This window comes from Pteropus alecto, unplaced genomic scaffold, assembly GCF_000325575.1.
Source record: "Pteropus alecto unplaced genomic scaffold, ASM32557v1 scaffold11, whole genome shotgun sequence".
In the NCBI taxonomy this organism is placed as follows: Eukaryota; Metazoa; Chordata; class Mammalia; order Chiroptera; family Pteropodidae; genus Pteropus; species Pteropus alecto.
This window is the reverse complement of record NW_006431956.1, coordinates 8930646-8948397: the sequence shown is the minus strand read 5'-3', so window position 1 is coordinate 8948397 and position 17752 is coordinate 8930646. Positions and strand designations below refer to the sequence as shown.

The window sequence follows — 17752 nt, the reverse complement described above, 5'->3', positions numbered from 1 at the left end:
AGTATATTTACTAAGGTATTGTTTAAATCAAATATATGGAGCTATCACAATACATGGAAGAAATTTAAAATATATGTGTATGTGTGCATATTTCTGTATGCGAAAAGATAGTTTAGATTTACCAAGGAAAATTTTATAATCACGTATGTACAAGAGGTGCACAAATCACATGTACAGCTCAATGAATTTTTTAATGTATTTCAAGAATGTGCTATGTTTGAGAAAATGTTTCATTATTATAAATTTGGAAGCCGTGTTCAGTATCAAAAAGCCACCTTACAAAAAAAAAAAATTACTGAATTTGAAGATAAAAGAGTGTAAGAAATGTGTGTCCAGTAAGGGTAGAGCCTGGTAAGAAAGCAGAAATGAAACCCTAAGAGACCCAGGAAAGAGAGATGAAGGCCTAGTGCTCAATAGCATCCATGATGCTCACATGCATGAGCTTTCTCTGAGTCTGTGGTTTGTCTCTTTACATACAGTAAGATACATGGGTCAGTTTTTTTTGGCCAGTGGTAAATTCAGCCTCACGTAAGCAAAATCACTACTTTGATTATTATTGTTGTTATTATGATTTTTTTTTTTTTTTACAATTTGACAGATATGGGAACTTAAAGGAAAAGAAAGCAGTATTTCTGGAGGACATCGCAACCTATGGAGATGCATTCCTTCTTCTGCCAGCGTTTTCCTTCAGGGCCAACACCGGTGCCTCTTTTAAAGTGTACCACACACTGAAAGAATCTAAAGCCAGACAAAAGGTTATATATTTCCATCCCAAGTACCTGAGAAACCTTGCCCTTTTCTGGAGAACTAAAGGTGTGACAGAGTATCGCTTGTCTTCTGGTTTGATGATCACAAGTGTGGCAGTTGAACTGTGTGAGAACGTGAAACTGTATGGATTTTGGCCCTTCTCTAAAACGATACATGACACACCTGTCAGCCATCACTACTATGACAACAACTTACCTAAACGCGGGTTCCACGAGATGCCCAAAGAATATAGACAAATTCTCCAACTTCATATGAAGGGAATCCTCAAATTACAATTTAGCAAATGTCAAATAGCCTAAACATAGTGTCGTTAAATGGGGATAGTTTTAATGGAATGATGTAGGTGGGTAATGATGTTTCTGAAGACAAAAAGAGGCGACTGTAGGGTACAATAGGAGAAGCCCCGAAACTCGGTTTGATCAAAGCTCCCCACTAACTGTGCAACCTTAGCAGCTCATTCAGTCGTTCTGATCTTCAATTCCCTTCCTGTAAAATGGGAACCAGGATGTCTAACTAATGTTAGGAAAATGTGATAATCTATGAAAACTCTTTGCCAAGTATTTACATGAGGCAGGGACTCAATGAATGTTTCCTTATTGATATAACAACTTTCCACCCTCCCCAGAGTGATAATGAAAGGCATGCTGTCTTGGAAACCCTTTCTGGAATTGCCAGCATTCATTGGGGTTCTTTCTCTGGCAGGCCTCTCTATTATCAATAATATCTTTCTCATCTTTCCTCCTGTCTTAAAGAACACATGTAAGAAAATCACGTACTTCAGTGAGAAACCCTTGACTATTCAGGAATGAAATCCTTCTGTTAGTATGGTAATGTGCCTGCTTCTGATTACATTCACTTGTGTCATGAGCTGTGATGCCTCGCAATGATTGGATTTTAGGCCAATTCTTTCCCACCTCTATCTACATTTTAAAATCACTCTTTGTATTAACTTCCTGCCTTACTCTTAAGCCTTTTCATCACCTACTAACAGGATCTACTTCAAGGATGTGAATGGTTCCAATCTCTAATTTTTCTTACCTGTTGCCTTGTCTGTGGGCTCACTCATCTGATTTATTATTTTTTTAAATCATGGAACAGCTACTTCATACTCACCCTGTAACAAGCTCTGAGAGAGGTACAAGGATGACTAAGTCCTGCAGGAGGAAATGGACGTGTGTGTCATCAACTGTGATATTATATGATAAATGTTATTACAGCAGTTACCCATAAAGTACTATGAGGAATGGAGGCAGGAATAATTAAATCTATTTTGATGGAATCTGTTTCAGAGAAGAGATGATTTCTGAATTAAACCTAGATTATGAGTAAGATTTTACTAAATGAAGATTTTCGGTGGATGGAATATGATAGGGGTAAAAGCTGTCCCCTTGATTTTGATTAATCAGAATGAGGATATTTGAAGGTAGAGCGTGGTCTTTGCCCCAAGAACTGACACATGAGAGTAGGGTAGGTGTAAGGGTGCTGCCTTGAGCCCATATCTGTGAAATGTGCATAATACCAACATGACAGATTTCATAAGAAAGCTATAAGAATTAAAACACACAAAAACGTAATTCTCATAAGGAAAAGTGTGTGTTCACATGAGAAATAAAACTAATAAATTAAACATCAATCTGAAATGAAGCTTTAGTAGATATTGAATATTAGCATTTTCACAGCCACTCCCTTCTATTATTATGATACCTGTTAACATAGGTCATCGCTGCATCTACTGACGTTATATTAAATTACTTATTTAAGTTATTTGACTTAAATAAGTCATTACGTGCATACTTTCCTGCTTGTCTTTATACCATTGCAAGGAGAGAGGAAATAGTTGTGGAACAGACTGGGCAGTATGCTGAATGAATTACAGCTATAATTCTGAATTCTTACCTTAGCCAGATTATTGTTTTACTAAATGTTCACTTGTAAGAACACTCTGATGTAAATCGTTTATTTTGATAAAATACATCTTTAATTTGATTGTAGTTGGCGTTTGTGATGCCATTTTTAGTTCATATTTTCATTTGTTCTATAGCAAATGAAACCTATTAGCATACATAAATATTTTCCAAAAGAAACATGCTTTTAGTTACAGAAAGCCTAATTCATTTATCTTTCTTTTGGTGGTGGCAAATAAGTGACTGATTTTTACTGCTTCTAATGCATTTAGTTAGCTTTTAAAAATCTGCTAGCAGTATTGGTCATGTCTCTATCATGTTACTAACAATGGATTATTAAAAATAGATCAGAGCATTCCAATATTTTCTAGTTAGTAAAATGTTTTCTTCAAAATGTTTTCTGGTGAGTAAAAACTTAGACTTTTCTTTTTGTTGGTATCGGAAATGTATGATCGATGAGTAAAACTAATAGAATATACTGAAATAAATTATTAAATATCAATATGGAGACTTTATAAGTTATCTTAATAAAAATTACATATGATTAGGACATTTAGAGCTTATGTAAGTTTTTCCCATTTAGCTTCCTATTTTCACTTTGGAAATTTTCTCTAAAATATCGAAACTAGATCTTCGATGTCACTGATAAGGATTTCAGAAATACTCAAAATAATATGAGATCAAGGAACATGTCCTAATTATACCCATGTTCCAGTAAAAGTTCAGTAGAAAACAAATTTTTAAGTTGTGGAGAAAACTGTAGACTTTCCAACTGAAATTGGTTTCTCATTTAACATTTGTCTTGCCATCCTAAAAGCATGTCAAAATTTTACAGTTCCAGTTAGATTCTTTCATCCAGAGTCTCTGGCCAAAAAGAACATATGCATTCTTTGTCTTTCTTTCCTAAATGGGTCTGTAGCTGCTGTGAAATCAGGGCATTATCAGCCATGACTTGAAACTCTCCTTCACTCTCTCTCGTAGTGGAGAAATAAGGGAGTGGGAGGTCTCATCCGCACCATGCCATTTCCTCCCTGGCAGAGACTGACCTTCCTCATATTCCATTGTGATGTGCCCATAATGTCCTTTTGTTCCAAAGCAGCATTAAAATTTTTTTTTCTAAAAGACAATAGAACAAATGTTTGTAATGTAACCTACTGGCTATGTGAATTGTTAATCGTAAGTTGTGTTCTTTTGTTCTGTAATGGTGAATTACTACAAGTTTTTAACTAAGATCAAAACAAAAACAGGAAAACTATGCACTTTGTCTTGTAGATGTATATAGATGAGCCACTACCAGGTCTGACCATGACACTCAAGGAATCTCTGGGTGTGATGAGCATCGCTTTTAAATGTTGGTAGGTGGGCTAGCTTTGCTCTTCTGCTCTTAAACTTCGAGCGCATCCCCAGGTGTTGAAAACAATGCTAACTCTTTAATTAGGACTCCAGCTCATAACACCACACACCACCAATTTCGAATTGAAATACTGGCTCGCTTGATTCTGTTTCTCTGCTTGTTGTGCAGCATTGCTGGGCAGTGCAACTGAATAATAAGATTCCAAAAGAGTTTTCATCCAAATCCAAGGCCGAGGCAGAAATATTCACTGAGGCATGCAGTCCGTAGTGCTCTGTGCTCCCTGGGAAGGGCTCCATGAACAATCGCATAGATTAAAGTTTTACCCAATAGAATCGACCTTGAAGTCCCTGGTGGTTTCCCCTTCTAACAAAAGGCAAAGGCAGACAGATTGCGACTTTCCTGAGAAAAGATTTCTTTCTGCATGTAAATTCCAACCCAGTAAATATGTGGGCTCTCAGCCAGGTAATCAGCCAAGGACTTTTTTTTTTTTTTTTTTTTTTGAGGACTTTCTATGTATAGAATACCGAATGAGGCCATAAATCAGACCTGTTTGAAGCTAGATTTTTCCTTACTTACAAAAATTTAGCAGTTAAATACTATTTCATGTCAAGTACCCTAAATCATTCCATGAATCTCAGGAAGTTTTGGGAACATTGGAAAATTCTGTGGATCATGGGTTTGTTCACATCCTAAATAGTTACTGCAGAAGCACAGTTACAACAATCAAAACGGAATTTTATTTATGTAACATGATATAGAAGCACATCATTATGCTACCAAACATTGAAGCAATTTCAGGAATTCACATGAAATAGCTGAAGCATTTGACCTAATAAGACTGTTTTTACCTTTATTCGTGATCAGAAAAAGTCATGTGGAGCTACTGGGTGAGTTCACGGCTTCCTATTTGCATGTGGCTTCAAAAGGTTGGTTCTATAGCGAAGAGTCACCACTACCCTTCTGAAGATGGATGGGCAGGAAAATTTCTCTTGTCTATTGTATCTTATCTGGGTCATCACTCTTCCAAGACCATTCTGCTTTTTATTAAAAAAGAAATGAGTGATATATGATAAAGATGCATTGCTCATAAAATGGAGAAAAGATTTGGTGAATAATATTGAAACACTGGCTCACAGTATGGAGAGAAACAAATTCCTACACGGCACAATAGAAAAAGTTGGACTCCACATAAGATAAAGATGGATTAAAAGGTAAACTGTCAAGCTAATAGAACAAAATGTAGGTGAGGGGCTGTGCTTCTTAAATATAACTCCAAAATAATTTTTTAAAAAATTCGGTTAAGAAATAATGACTGTGACTATATTAAAATAAAGGATTTCTAGTCAACGAACAGCACCTTAAACAAATTAATGGACAGTGACAGACTAGAATAGCTTTTAGCAATGTGTAAAATAAATGACATTGATATAGAAACATTCCTAGGGACTGCAAATCAGGAAGTAAAATTCAGGAATCGCGATATAAAAATGAGCAAAAGATAAGATCTACAAAGGGAAACGCCGATTAGCTAATAAGAACGGAGTGATGATCAAGTTTACTAATAGCTGAGAAATGAAAATTAAAAGGAGATATTGTATTATCTTGGCAAGAATTCATAAGGTCATTAATTCCAAATGCTGGTGGAAGTTTAAACCGATTCAACCATTTCGGAAAGTACTCTGGATGTCTTGAGTTAGTAAAATTAATTATTTGTCTGTCCTGTGGCCCAGCAATCTCACCTGTTGAATCTATGTCCCAGATAGCTTCCCGTAAAGCTCCATAAGGAGGCTAGTACTAAGATATGTATTTCATAATTGTTTGTGGTAGCAGGAAATTGGTCACACAGCTGTCTGTAAGGGAGTTAATGAGTTAACTTTGACAGATACATTGTCTAGAATACATGACAGCAGTTAGAAGCAACTTGCTAAATGTATATAGAGCAACTAAGATACATCCTTAAAATATAGCTTAAAAAGGAAAAAAGAGTATAACACAATGCCATTTTAATACAATAAAGCCTATACATACATACATATATATATATACACACACACATAAACACAGTCAAGGGCATTTATTAAATACTAGTAGGGTGCCCATTTCAGAGAGGGTAGTGGGAGTAGATTTAGGGATAAAGGAGAAAACGAGTATTATAAGAAGAGGACCTTGCAGAGAGTGGCTCCTGAGTATACCGTGAACAAAGAGCCTAATTATTAACTCAATTCTCAAGTCGAGGCAAAGATAAAATACGATAAAGTTAGAAGGAATAATATATGTTCATTTTAAAAAGAGTAAAAGTTCTAAGACAACGTCAAAATTAATTTTCTTTTTTTGTTCCAAGAGAAAAGGACAGATATCCTTTGGTAGAAAAATAGTATTGCTAAGGAGGTATTGATACTGAAGTGAGGAGGTATAGTACAAATGAGCAGCAGAAGAAAATGCGTACCGCATGGAAAGAAACATTTACATAATGCCAGTACTATGCTGGGCACTTTATGTATGTCATCATGTTTAATACAGGAAGGCTTTGATACATATGTTCTTATCCTTACATAAAATATTCTTACTACTACATAACAGTATAGAAGCTGAGACTCAGATAAGTAAATTAGGTAAAATTACATGGTAAGAGCAGAGTTAGCATTCTAACTCACATCTGTCTGACTCTAAAGCCATGTGTACGGCCGGAAACCATCTTCACAATCGAGATAATGTATGTATCCATTACTCCAAAATGTTTTCCTGTGCTCCTTTCATTCAGCATAATAATAAGATTCATTCATGTTGTGTGTGTACCAAGTTATTCTTTTATTTGCTGAGTAGAATTCTATCACATGCATGTACCACAATTTATTTATCTGTTCACCTGTTCATGCACATTTTAGTTGTCTCCAGATCTTAGCTATTACAGACACAGCTATCATGAACATTCATGTGCAAGTCTTTCTGTAGACATATATTTTCATTTTGGGGGTGAAAGTAATTAGGATTGAAATGTCTGGGTCACATGGTCAGAGTATGTCCAACATTTTTAAAAAAACTTCCAAACTGTTTTCCAAAGTGGTTGTATCAGCGGTGTATACCATTTGCAGTTGGCTCGTATCCTTGATAAAATTTGGCACATTAAGGCTTTTAAATTTTAGACATGCCATTGGATATTTGGGTATCTCATGATTTTAATTTGAATTTCCATTATGGTTATATTTCATGTGTTTATTTGCTGTCCATGTATCATCCTTGGTGAAGTGTCCTTTCAAATATTTTGACCACTCTAATTGAAATATCTTCTCATGATTGAGTTACGAGATCTTTATATAATCTAGATACAAGGCTTTCGTCAGATATATGTTTTACAACAATTTCCTCTCAGTCTGTGGTTTGTCTTTTTGTTTTTTTATGTGTCTTTTGAATAGCAAAAGATTTAAACTTTACTAAAATCTAGTTCATTGATTTAAAAAAATTTTATAGTTTGTGCTTTTTGTGTCGAATTTAAGAAATCTTTGCCAAACCCACAGGCACTAATATTTTCTGCTCTGCTTTCTTCTAGAAGGTTTATAGTTTGGATCATTTAGTCCTATGAGTCATTTTGAGTTAATTTTGTGCGTTTATAGTGTGAGTTAAGGGTCAAAATTCGCATTTTGCATACATCTATCCAGTTGTTCAAGTAGAATTTGTTGAAGAGACTTTCCCCATTGTATTGCTTTGGCACTTGTGTTAAAAATCAATTGATTTATATTTGGATTTACTTATTTGTGTACTCTTTATTCAAGTCCATTGATTTATTTTTCTGTCTTTATGCCAATACCATACCATCTTTATTAATGTAACTTTATAATAAGACTTGAAATAAGACAGTGTGAGTCTCCAATTTATACATTTTACATTTTTGTTTGTTTGTTTGTTTGTTTGTTTTGTGGGGAGAGAGCTGCTCAGAAAGAGTTTGTATAAAATTGTTATTATTTCTTCTTTATGTGTTTGGTAAAAATTCAACAGTGAAGCCGTCTGGCCCTACAATTTCTCTTGAAGGAAGATTTTAAATTACGAACAGTTTCTTTAAGATGTAGAGCCATTCAAATTACCTATCTCTTTTTGAGATTTGGTAGCCTGTGTCTTTCAGAGAATTTATCCTCTTCATCGAAGCTGTGGAATTTATTGTCATAAGGTTGTTCAAACTATTACCTTTTTAATACAAGATAGATGTATATGTGTATATGTATATATATAACATAAGCCACTTGAGTTTGTTCTGAGGCTCACTGATTGTTTATTCTTTTTCTAAAATCTGTCTTTCATTTTGGGTAGCTTCTATTCCTGTATTTTCAACTTCACTAATACTTTTTCCGAAATGTTTAATGTGGTATTATTGATCCCTTCCAGTATCTTTGTTTGTTTCAAACATTGTTGAATTTTGATTTGTGTGCTTTTATATCTTCCCTGTGTATATTTAATATGCTTGATCATTCCTCTGTTTTCTGGAACATATGGAATATACTTTTAATTTTTTAATGTCTTTTTTTCTAATTCTGTTAATCTGTATAATTCTTGGATCTGTTTCTACTGATAGATTTTTCTCCTCAATATGCATTGTATTTTCCTGCCTATTTGACTGTCTGGTAATTTATCGATTGCCAGATAATGTGAATTTTACCTTGGTGGGTATAATTTTTTATTGAGTACCAGATATTGTGAATTTTACCTTGGTAGGTATTGAATATTTTGGTATTTTGATAAATATCTTAATATTTGTTCTGAGAAGAAATTAAAGTACTTATGAACAGTTCGTTCCTTTCGGAGATTTACTTTCAGTCTTTGCCAGTTAAAACCACAGCAGCATTTATTCAAGGGCAATTTTTTTCCCGCAGTGAGGCTTTACACTTATGAGTCCCCTACTCAGGGCCCCATAAATTACTGGGTTTTCCTTTTTGTCTGGTGGGAACATGAATTCATTCTTTCTTGCTTTTTAAGTATCAGAAGTTGTTTCTTCTGTTCCTTTTGGGTGATTATTTTCCCAGATTTAGGTGATTATTTTCCCAGATTTAGGTGGTTTCCTTACTCACATGTGCTGGTCAGTGCTCAGCTGAAGATCAGAGGGAATTGTCTGTAGAGCTTTCTCTCTGCGCAGCCCTCTCCGCTCTGTGTCTACCATGGCCTCCTCAGCCTCCTAGATCTATAACCTCCACCCATAGAGGACCCTGGACTTTGCCTCAGTTTCCCTTCATTGTAGTGTGTCTTGGAGACCCTTTAGGCAATAAGTTGGGGCAATTATAGGGTTCACTCATTTGTTTCCCTTTTCTTGGGGATCACCATTCTGAGTTGCCTAATGTCCAGTGTTTGAAACCCATCATTTCATATTTTTTGTCTGATTTTTTTCATTGTTTCAGAAAGGAGGTTAAATCCAGTCCCCTTTACTCTGTCTTATCCAGAAAGAAAAATTCTCATATGATTTTATCTTTATCGTGTTTGATGCCTGTCTTTTCTTGCAGTTACTAGGTATATCTTCCAGGATTTCCCCTTGCCCATCTGAAATAATCTTCTATTAAGTGCTTACTATATACTTGGCAACTATACAAGAACTTGGCTTCCATTATCTTATTTATAAGAGAGGCTAAGAAATTTGCCCAAAGTTACATAGCATACAAGTGTCAGAGGCAAGTTTCAAATTCAGGTTGTATGCTCAAAGCCTGTGTGCTTAATCAGTATTTTATCCTCTCTGTAGTTTCATTGTTGTTGATACTGTTTTGTTTGGAAAAATAACACTGTCCCAAATTTTAAAATTTTAGAATTTTACCTTCATTGCCTTTATTTTTTAATTGCCTTATTCTTTTTGATAAGTTACAATTTTTAGTTTTCCTAAATTATGGAATTATGATTCAAGCTTACACTATAAATTTTTATGTATTTTATTATATTCATTTAAAGTTTAATTAATTTTAGAAGTATCCGGTATGTTGAATTCTCTTAGGTTCTTTTTAAATGAATATTTAATGTGATTAATTTCTTTTCTTGGCCTGATTCTATTTTATTTGCTTTAAGGTGTGTGTGTATGCATGAGAGAGAGAGAGAGAGAGAGAGAGAGAGAGAGAGAGATCGAGAAATCGAGAGATCTCCAGTAAAATACCAATGCATTATTACTCTATTCCCTGTCTTTCAAGGATCTCAAAGAGGTTTAAAATCCTTACCTCAGCTATTAAGTAGGTAAGGATTTGGTCTTTGGAGGCTAATATCACCAGTCTCATCTGATATGAAAAAATGAGCAATCAAAAAATTAAGGCTGTTTAAGATTTGCCAAAGTTAATAGCAAACACTCAGTGTGCCAGCAACCAGCACCTCAAGCCTGATACCATTTATCGAAAGCTTGTATTGCACTAAGCACCGTGCATAATACTTCACACATATTATCATGAATTCTTGCAAAATTGCAGTATAGCTAGCTATCAATCTGATTTTCAATGATGAGAAACTGACTCAGGAAGATCAGAGGGCCTTTACCTGAGACTATCAAAAAGCACCATCAAACTGGCTTAAAGTCTTTAGAATTCTTTGCCCACAGATCTAGAAGCCCAGAGACAGGGTAACCTAAGATCTCTGGTTCTGGCTCCATTTATCTTCACGGGTCTTAATCCAGCTTACCTCTGTGTACTGACTTCCTCCTGACACTGGTTGTTGAACACAGACAGGCCTCACCTTCGTACATCCATATGTATCCAAAAAAGAGGAGAGGGTCGCTTTGGGCACTAACTTGGAATAAGAAGGAAGAACTTGCCCCAAAGCCCCAGCAAACCTGGCCTTGTTTCTCATTGGTTCAAATTGGTCACGTGGACATTCCTGAACCCATCATTGACAAAAGGAATAAAAAGAACATGGAGTTAACTTTTACATTCAATCCTGTCCCTGGGATACCTGGGCGTCAAAGGGAGCAAGTGTCTACCTGAACAAATTCAGGATTCTATGGGGAAGGAGGAAGAGAGAAATAGATGTCACATAAGCATCTAACCATATTTGCTACAAGTGATTCTCCCTGTGTCACTCATCTACCAAATGATTGAACTGGACTTTCAGCCCAAGTAGTCCTGACTCCAAATTTTACGGTCTTTCTCTCAAGCCCTGAAGCTTTCTAGTGTACCATCCTGCTGATCGTGGAGAAAATGTGCTATGTGGGGTTTAAATTTCTTTTTCCATAAAATTAGTTACTAGACATTAAACACATTTATTCCCGAAGCAATTCTTTTGTGAATGATGCCTTTTGAATTTTCATTTTGGACACTGATCTCTCTTCTTATTAATCAAAATGTAATAGTGAGATAGTACTCTTTTTCGTTTTACTTGTAAGACAGTGCCTTAATTAATTTTCATCAAATATGTGAAATGAAATGTTTGCTCATGTGTGAAGTCTTAGAAATAACTATTAAGACTTTTTTACCTTATAGTGGACTTTCTGGGTTTACTGATCTTCAGGCAAATATAGTGATATTTTAACAACTTTGTCTAAAGAACTTAATACTGATAGCTTTCCAGAATGGTAGCTTTCTAATTACGTGTTTACTCAAGTTGTTATTCTAAGAATCATACAGTTCTCTATATATTAGCAGTAGCATAGCAGTTCTAGTTATAGAGAAATGGTTGGTTTTCTAATAATAAATATCTATGAAGAGAATGTGTCCTTCCATTTTGTATCCCTAAGGCAATAGCTTATTGAAAATTGATTCTTAATAATAATATGTCCTGATTTGCCCAGACAGCCCTTGTTTATCTCATTTCATTCTCAGAAGCGTCCAGTTTGAGTGGTAACATATGTGGTCCACCCAGGTTCTTTGAAATTAGAATTCATATAGGATTCAGTGGGATTGTACAATATAACTTAGTCAACAGTTTAAAGTTAAGGTTTTAAAAAGTCAGCCAGAGATATAATCTTTCCACCTCTCTGAGACTCAAGAGGACAGTGGTAAGTGGTCTCACTGGAGTGTAAAATTCATGAGAATTGCTTGGATTTTGAATATTTTTTGTCTCTACAGTGAATGGATTTTGTTTTCTGAATGTGTAGATCTCTAGAAAAGGCACATGATGAGAAGGCTATGTGGTCAGTTCCAGTATTCCCTGGTCCATTCTAATACCAGCTTTCTTTGAGGGCTGTGAATATATTTAATCTCCTTCCTTTCCTATGCTGAGAAATGTGGATAGCTGTACCTGCCCACAGAATATCTTCGTAGATTAATGTGTTCAGTGTTTTAAAGACAGAAGCACACTACCATTTTTACTGTTTAACATATTTAACTATTGCCAGTTAGTCAAAATATTTTTAAGTAGAACTAAAGTTAGACATTAAAGTTGCAAGAGTACATACAGCTTTCCCGAAGATCAGAAAAATGTCCATTGTGTAAACAGTAGCACTGGTCTTTATTATAAGGTTGGTATTTTCTTACTCAAGAGGAGATGTTGATAGTTATTTTCTCTTGATAAGATATTTCTCCCACCACCATGACAGTGATAACAGTCAATGGCTTTATTGTCTGTAAATGCCAAAAACAATTAACATTTTGACTACATCTAGGAAAACTTAGGGAAACGTTTCTTTGCTTCCTGTTTTTTGTCTGTCTTGTCTGCTTTTTGAGAAACTGCTAAAAATCCCACTCTTTCTAAATAAATTTTAGCATCTGATAAATTCACAACCCATTTAGTGTTGTTTAATAAATATCTTTGGATGATGTACTTCTTTTATAATTAAACAGAGCAGTTCAATAATAGCCCACTTTGTAATGTTTGCATGTACAAAAATCGAATATCATTGAGCACTGATTGTTATTTAATGAAGATAATATCAGCATATTTTGTTATAATAGTATATTATAGAATCAATTTTCAACAGTATATCACGCAGGTACCAAACTATTTCTAATTGGCCAAAAGCAAGATATACAATCAAGCAGAAGCGGAAAATAAATTTTAATATTTGTGTTAAAGTAATACTGATTTTTTGGAGTTATTGATTATTTCATTGAATTCCTTGAGGTTGTTACCAGTGTTATTCTCATTTTATAGATGAGAACACTGAAGTTTCAAAACACAAGTGACTTGAACTAGATTATATATTTCAAACTTACAGAACATTAGCAAGAAGAGTATAAGTACCTCATATACCACTACATGTGGAATCAACTATTAATTTGAGGGTAAAGTGAAGACATCATGATCCTTTACCCTGAATCAACATGTATTTTCTAAGAATAAGGTTATTCTCTTATATAAGCACAACACAATCAGTAATGGATTTCAGGAAACAAATTTCCTTCATAACCAATATGCTAGATTGTCTTCTTCATCTACACGAAGAACAAGGCTGTGACTTGTGTATATGAGCCTTGAGTCAGTGCATTGACTTTGTTCCTAAGGATAACGTTTTCTAGTTTTCTCTATACTTCGACATATTCGTAGTTGAGCAGAGAGTGCAGTCTGAAAACTGTTCGCAAAATTCTTCTTATTATAACTCACTTCAAGCCAGCTTTTTAACAGCCTGTATGGCCTCGGGATGCAAATTAGGAAACTGAATAAGAGAGGGGAGTCAGCAGGTTTCCTCTTCCACAGTGTCTGTCGTTCGATAAAGTTACTGCAGTGAATCAAGCACAATAGAACACTTGGACTTTCAAAAGTCTCTGACTTCTGTACGTTTTAAGAAAATGTTAAAGTCGTTTATTTTGTCCCAGGCTTTCTGAGGCTCATGCCTGAAGACATTCCCCATCTTCACTCCCCGACCAGCAGCATGGTGAGCCTGCTTCGAATATTTCCTTGAGCAGGGAGCTCCAAAGCGTCCTATGGCAAGTATTGTAAGGATATTTTCCTTTCCTCTCCGTAACGTGTTTGAACCAATGGATTCTGGCCTTTTTGACTCCATTAAATTTCCAGAGTCGAGCGACACACCTACCAGTACTATGTGGTCTCTCAATATTGGCACCATGGCAAGGCAAGGCACAAAAACCATCCAACCCGCCACAATTATTCTATCATAAGTGACAAATTTGACTTTCAATTCAAGCTCCTGCTTCAGTAGATCTATACACTAAAACTATGTGTATAGTTAGACATTTGGAGGTATGACTTGTCACCTTCTGAGACATGAGACTGCAAAGCACCTTTGTTTAATAATGAGCAGTATGAAATGGCATTTCTGACCCTAAACATAACATCTGTCTTGCCTCAGACTCTTCACATAAGGTAGGTTCCTGAAGAAACAACGATATTCTAATTTTATTTTCCATATATCTGAGGTTTTACAGCATAATGCTGTCATATTCCTTCAGTTTCCAAGGATTTCACTCTGTAGCAGATCAGCTGAGTTTATGAGCAGGATTCCTTCACCCTGCATAGCAATCTGCCAGGTCCCAAAGGAGGTCTCAGGGACACCTTTTCTTGGGGGTTTGTCGTCTTCATCTCTAAAGTCCTTTATTCCAAAAAAACGATCAAGCCAGTGGAAAATATTTTTGTCCAGGATAAGAACAAACATACAAACCAAAAAAAGAGGACATTTTAGAAGCAAAATAGCACTTGAAATAATTTTAGATACAGCTAATTATTTTTTTTAAGTTCCCTTAAAAACTTTGGAAGGAATTGGCTCTAAACTGTAAATAAATATATTTTTTTCAACATTAAATAATCTAAGAGCTCAAATTATTCCAGACTTGAGAATATGAACCATTGGAACTATCATAAGAGAACATACTGTTTTTTACTGTTAAATTTTTCTTAATGAGGTATATAATATTGGTTTTTACCAAATAACCCTATATAGTTCAACTCATGGGATTTCATGATGAGGAAATTCTTTTTGAAAGCTACTTTTGACTGTCGTAACATTTTCCTCCATTTCCTTTCAGCTTGACTTGTGAAGTGTGTTAAGGTTTTGATTCTCAACTGTGATTAATAGAAAACCAATTTTTATAATCTAGTATTTTTTATATGAACACTAATATCCCTTTCATTAATTCTCCAAAAATGAATAGAATGTCTATTACATGCTAGTTTCATGAGAGAGTCAAATATGGGACAGTTTTGCCCTTAAGGAACTGAGATTCCAAGGAGAGGACTGCATAGTAAAGAATTACAGTATGATGTAGTGAGCTAATCAGAGAGAAAAGCCCAGATTGCTGTAGGAATACAGAAGAGGTACCCTAACTATGCCTAGTTGCTGCTGGGTAGATGAAGGTTTTACCATCCATGTAAATGCAGATGCCCAGGACTAGGCACTTGCCAAACCTAATTTCATTACTTCAATACTTATTAGCAGTACAGGTGTTATTGGTCTTTTCAAAAGGAATTCATTTAAATCCTCCTCCTCAAGAAAAGGGAGCCTCTGGTACAGGTTTCACTTTCTTTACATTTTTTTTTTCCTCTTCTGTCTTTTTGACTCTCAGTTTTCTCATCTCTAATATGAGAGTAATAACATTCAGAACTGCCACGTATGGTTTTATGGCACTACATAACTCCGAAAGGCACCATTTACATACATTAATATATTAGTGGCGCCCCCTAGAATTGTGCAGCTATTATTAACAATACCTACCCATAGGGATTCGGGGGAGACTAAATGATCGTGGAAAGCACAGTGGTACATAGGATTCAACACTGCAGTCGTTGGTATTGTTATTATCTCACACACATTCTTTTTGTATCTTTTTAAAAATGTGGAACAGAGATGTGTCAATGAGAAAATTCTAAAAGCTAACGATATGCAAATGTAACTTCTAACAAAATAAAATCCATATTATATATTTAAAGAGACTTCTCTGCAAGTATATTTATATTGCAATTAATCAAGACAACACACTGTGAATTGTCTTATACTTTTTTTGTGCTATATAAATGATCGTCTTCTATGTTTTATTTTTGAGTGGAAGAATTTTAGTAGGTACCCTGCATTTCTCATCAGTAGTTGAGCTGTCTTTAGCATGTCCTACATTATTCTTGTTGCAGCATAATAGATGCTGTAATAGCAGCTTCTTATGGGTTTTAGAAGTCTATACTTGAGTTATTTTTCAAAATAAATTAATAGTAACTGACTTCAAAGATACATTAGAATGGCTGAGTTTCAAAAATATTAATATTTGACAAAGGCAAAATTAAGGCATTTGTACTTGCTTTGAAAGCATAAACCTTGTATTGAGATATTTCAGTAATTGTGCTTTGCACTTAAATCCCTGACGATTTTGTTCATTATCGGTCCTTTCTTTAGAACTCTGTATCTATTATTGACATTTTAGCATTTACGTTTCATAATAATAAAGGTGTACTGAACTTATTTTTGTGCTTTCGCCAATATGAATTCTAAAACAGAATATTTGTCTAAGGAGTTTCTCCAGGTGTTCAATTTCATGGACTATTGCTAAGTAGAATATACTTCCTCTCTTGCTATTTGCATTTCAGGAAATTTCTGACATGAACCACAATCGCCTTGATCAGAAAATTATATCAGAAAAGTTAAATGAATTGAAAGTATCAAGTATGTGATGTAGGGTAAGTTGAGCAAGCATAACGAAGAAACGTCAAGATGTATAGTGGTTCCAGTATCGATGTTTATTTCTAATTTTTGCAAAGTCGATGATAGATGTTTCTGATTGGTAATCAACTCACTTCTCAGCATAAATTCTGAGACTCTGACTCTGCATTTTGTGTTCTGTGGCCTTCGGTGTATGATTTCTAAATTTTCCCACCCACGTCTATCCAACAGAAAGGAGTAAACATGGAGGAAAAAGATTTCAGTGTTTTTCGTGACTCATATATGAATATGGCGCTAACACTTCAACTCACGCACCATTGCCAGAGTCAAACGACCTTACCTACTGCACCGAAGGGGAAGAAATGTCATCTCTGCGTATGGGAAGAATCGGGAACAGATTCAGGGGAGCAGCTGGAAAGCTCTAGAAATCAGATGCCTTTTTTGCTCACTTTTTCTCCATAGATCGAACATACTCTCTCTCCAAAGGAGAACAATGCAAAATATCACCCAGTTCCTGAACAGACCATGGAAACCAGAGTCTCTGGGTGGTGAGCGATCTTCTCCATAAGACTCAGATGCGGCTCTTGTCACTTTGGGGATCTGTGAATCAAAGGGTGAGTTATCTGCACCTCTAAGCCTTGGGATCGGAGTAACCACAATAGACTCTTTGTTAGAGAACAGAGAAGAATGAAACGCACAGAATGGTCATGTTCCAACTCGAGGATGAAATCCTGTGGGGACCGGGCAGGTGGAGTGAGGTCCGCATCTTGGGAAGATGTGAACTTTTATGTTAGTCCCCATTGCATCTTGTTGAAGAACGCCTCTGTTAATGACGTCTAATTCAGCCTTTTAGGAGGTTTTCTGTGGCCTAGTTTCCTTCTACAATGTGTGTGTGCGTATGTATATACACCATATAATATATACCACATTTTACATATGTATAGTATTGAGGACTCTCTCTTTAGGGGATATATTATATTACTCATGTAATATTACTCACTTCCTACTTGTGTAAATTTGGGAGACTCGGTAATGTTTTAAGGAGTAAGTAGTCAAAGCCCGTTTTTTATTCTGGGTTCATGACTTCTATGGCAATGTGATTCCTTCAAAAACTTAGACACCTCTGATTTTTTACTTCCAGTTGAGAAATTTTATATATATACATATGTATATATATATTTGCTATATATATTGCTATATATATATATTTGCTATATATGTATATATTTGTTAGTAATGAAA

The 17752-nt window shown here is 35.2% G+C and overlaps 1 protein-coding gene across 1 annotated transcript in view; it reads left to right on the top strand.

Annotated features, from left to right (window-relative positions):
* ST8SIA6 (ST8 alpha-N-acetyl-neuraminide alpha-2,8-sialyltransferase 6) overlaps positions 1-1211 on the top strand; it is a 126584-nt gene extending 125373 nt beyond the window's left edge. The window contains exon 10 of the mRNA XM_015585596.2: positions 599-1211. Within this exon, the coding sequence (XP_015441082.1) occupies positions 599-1067 (469 nt within the window). The 3' untranslated portion in view covers positions 1068-1211. The remainder of the gene's footprint in view (positions 1-598) is intronic.
* Positions 1212-17752: the final 16541 nt, after the last annotated feature.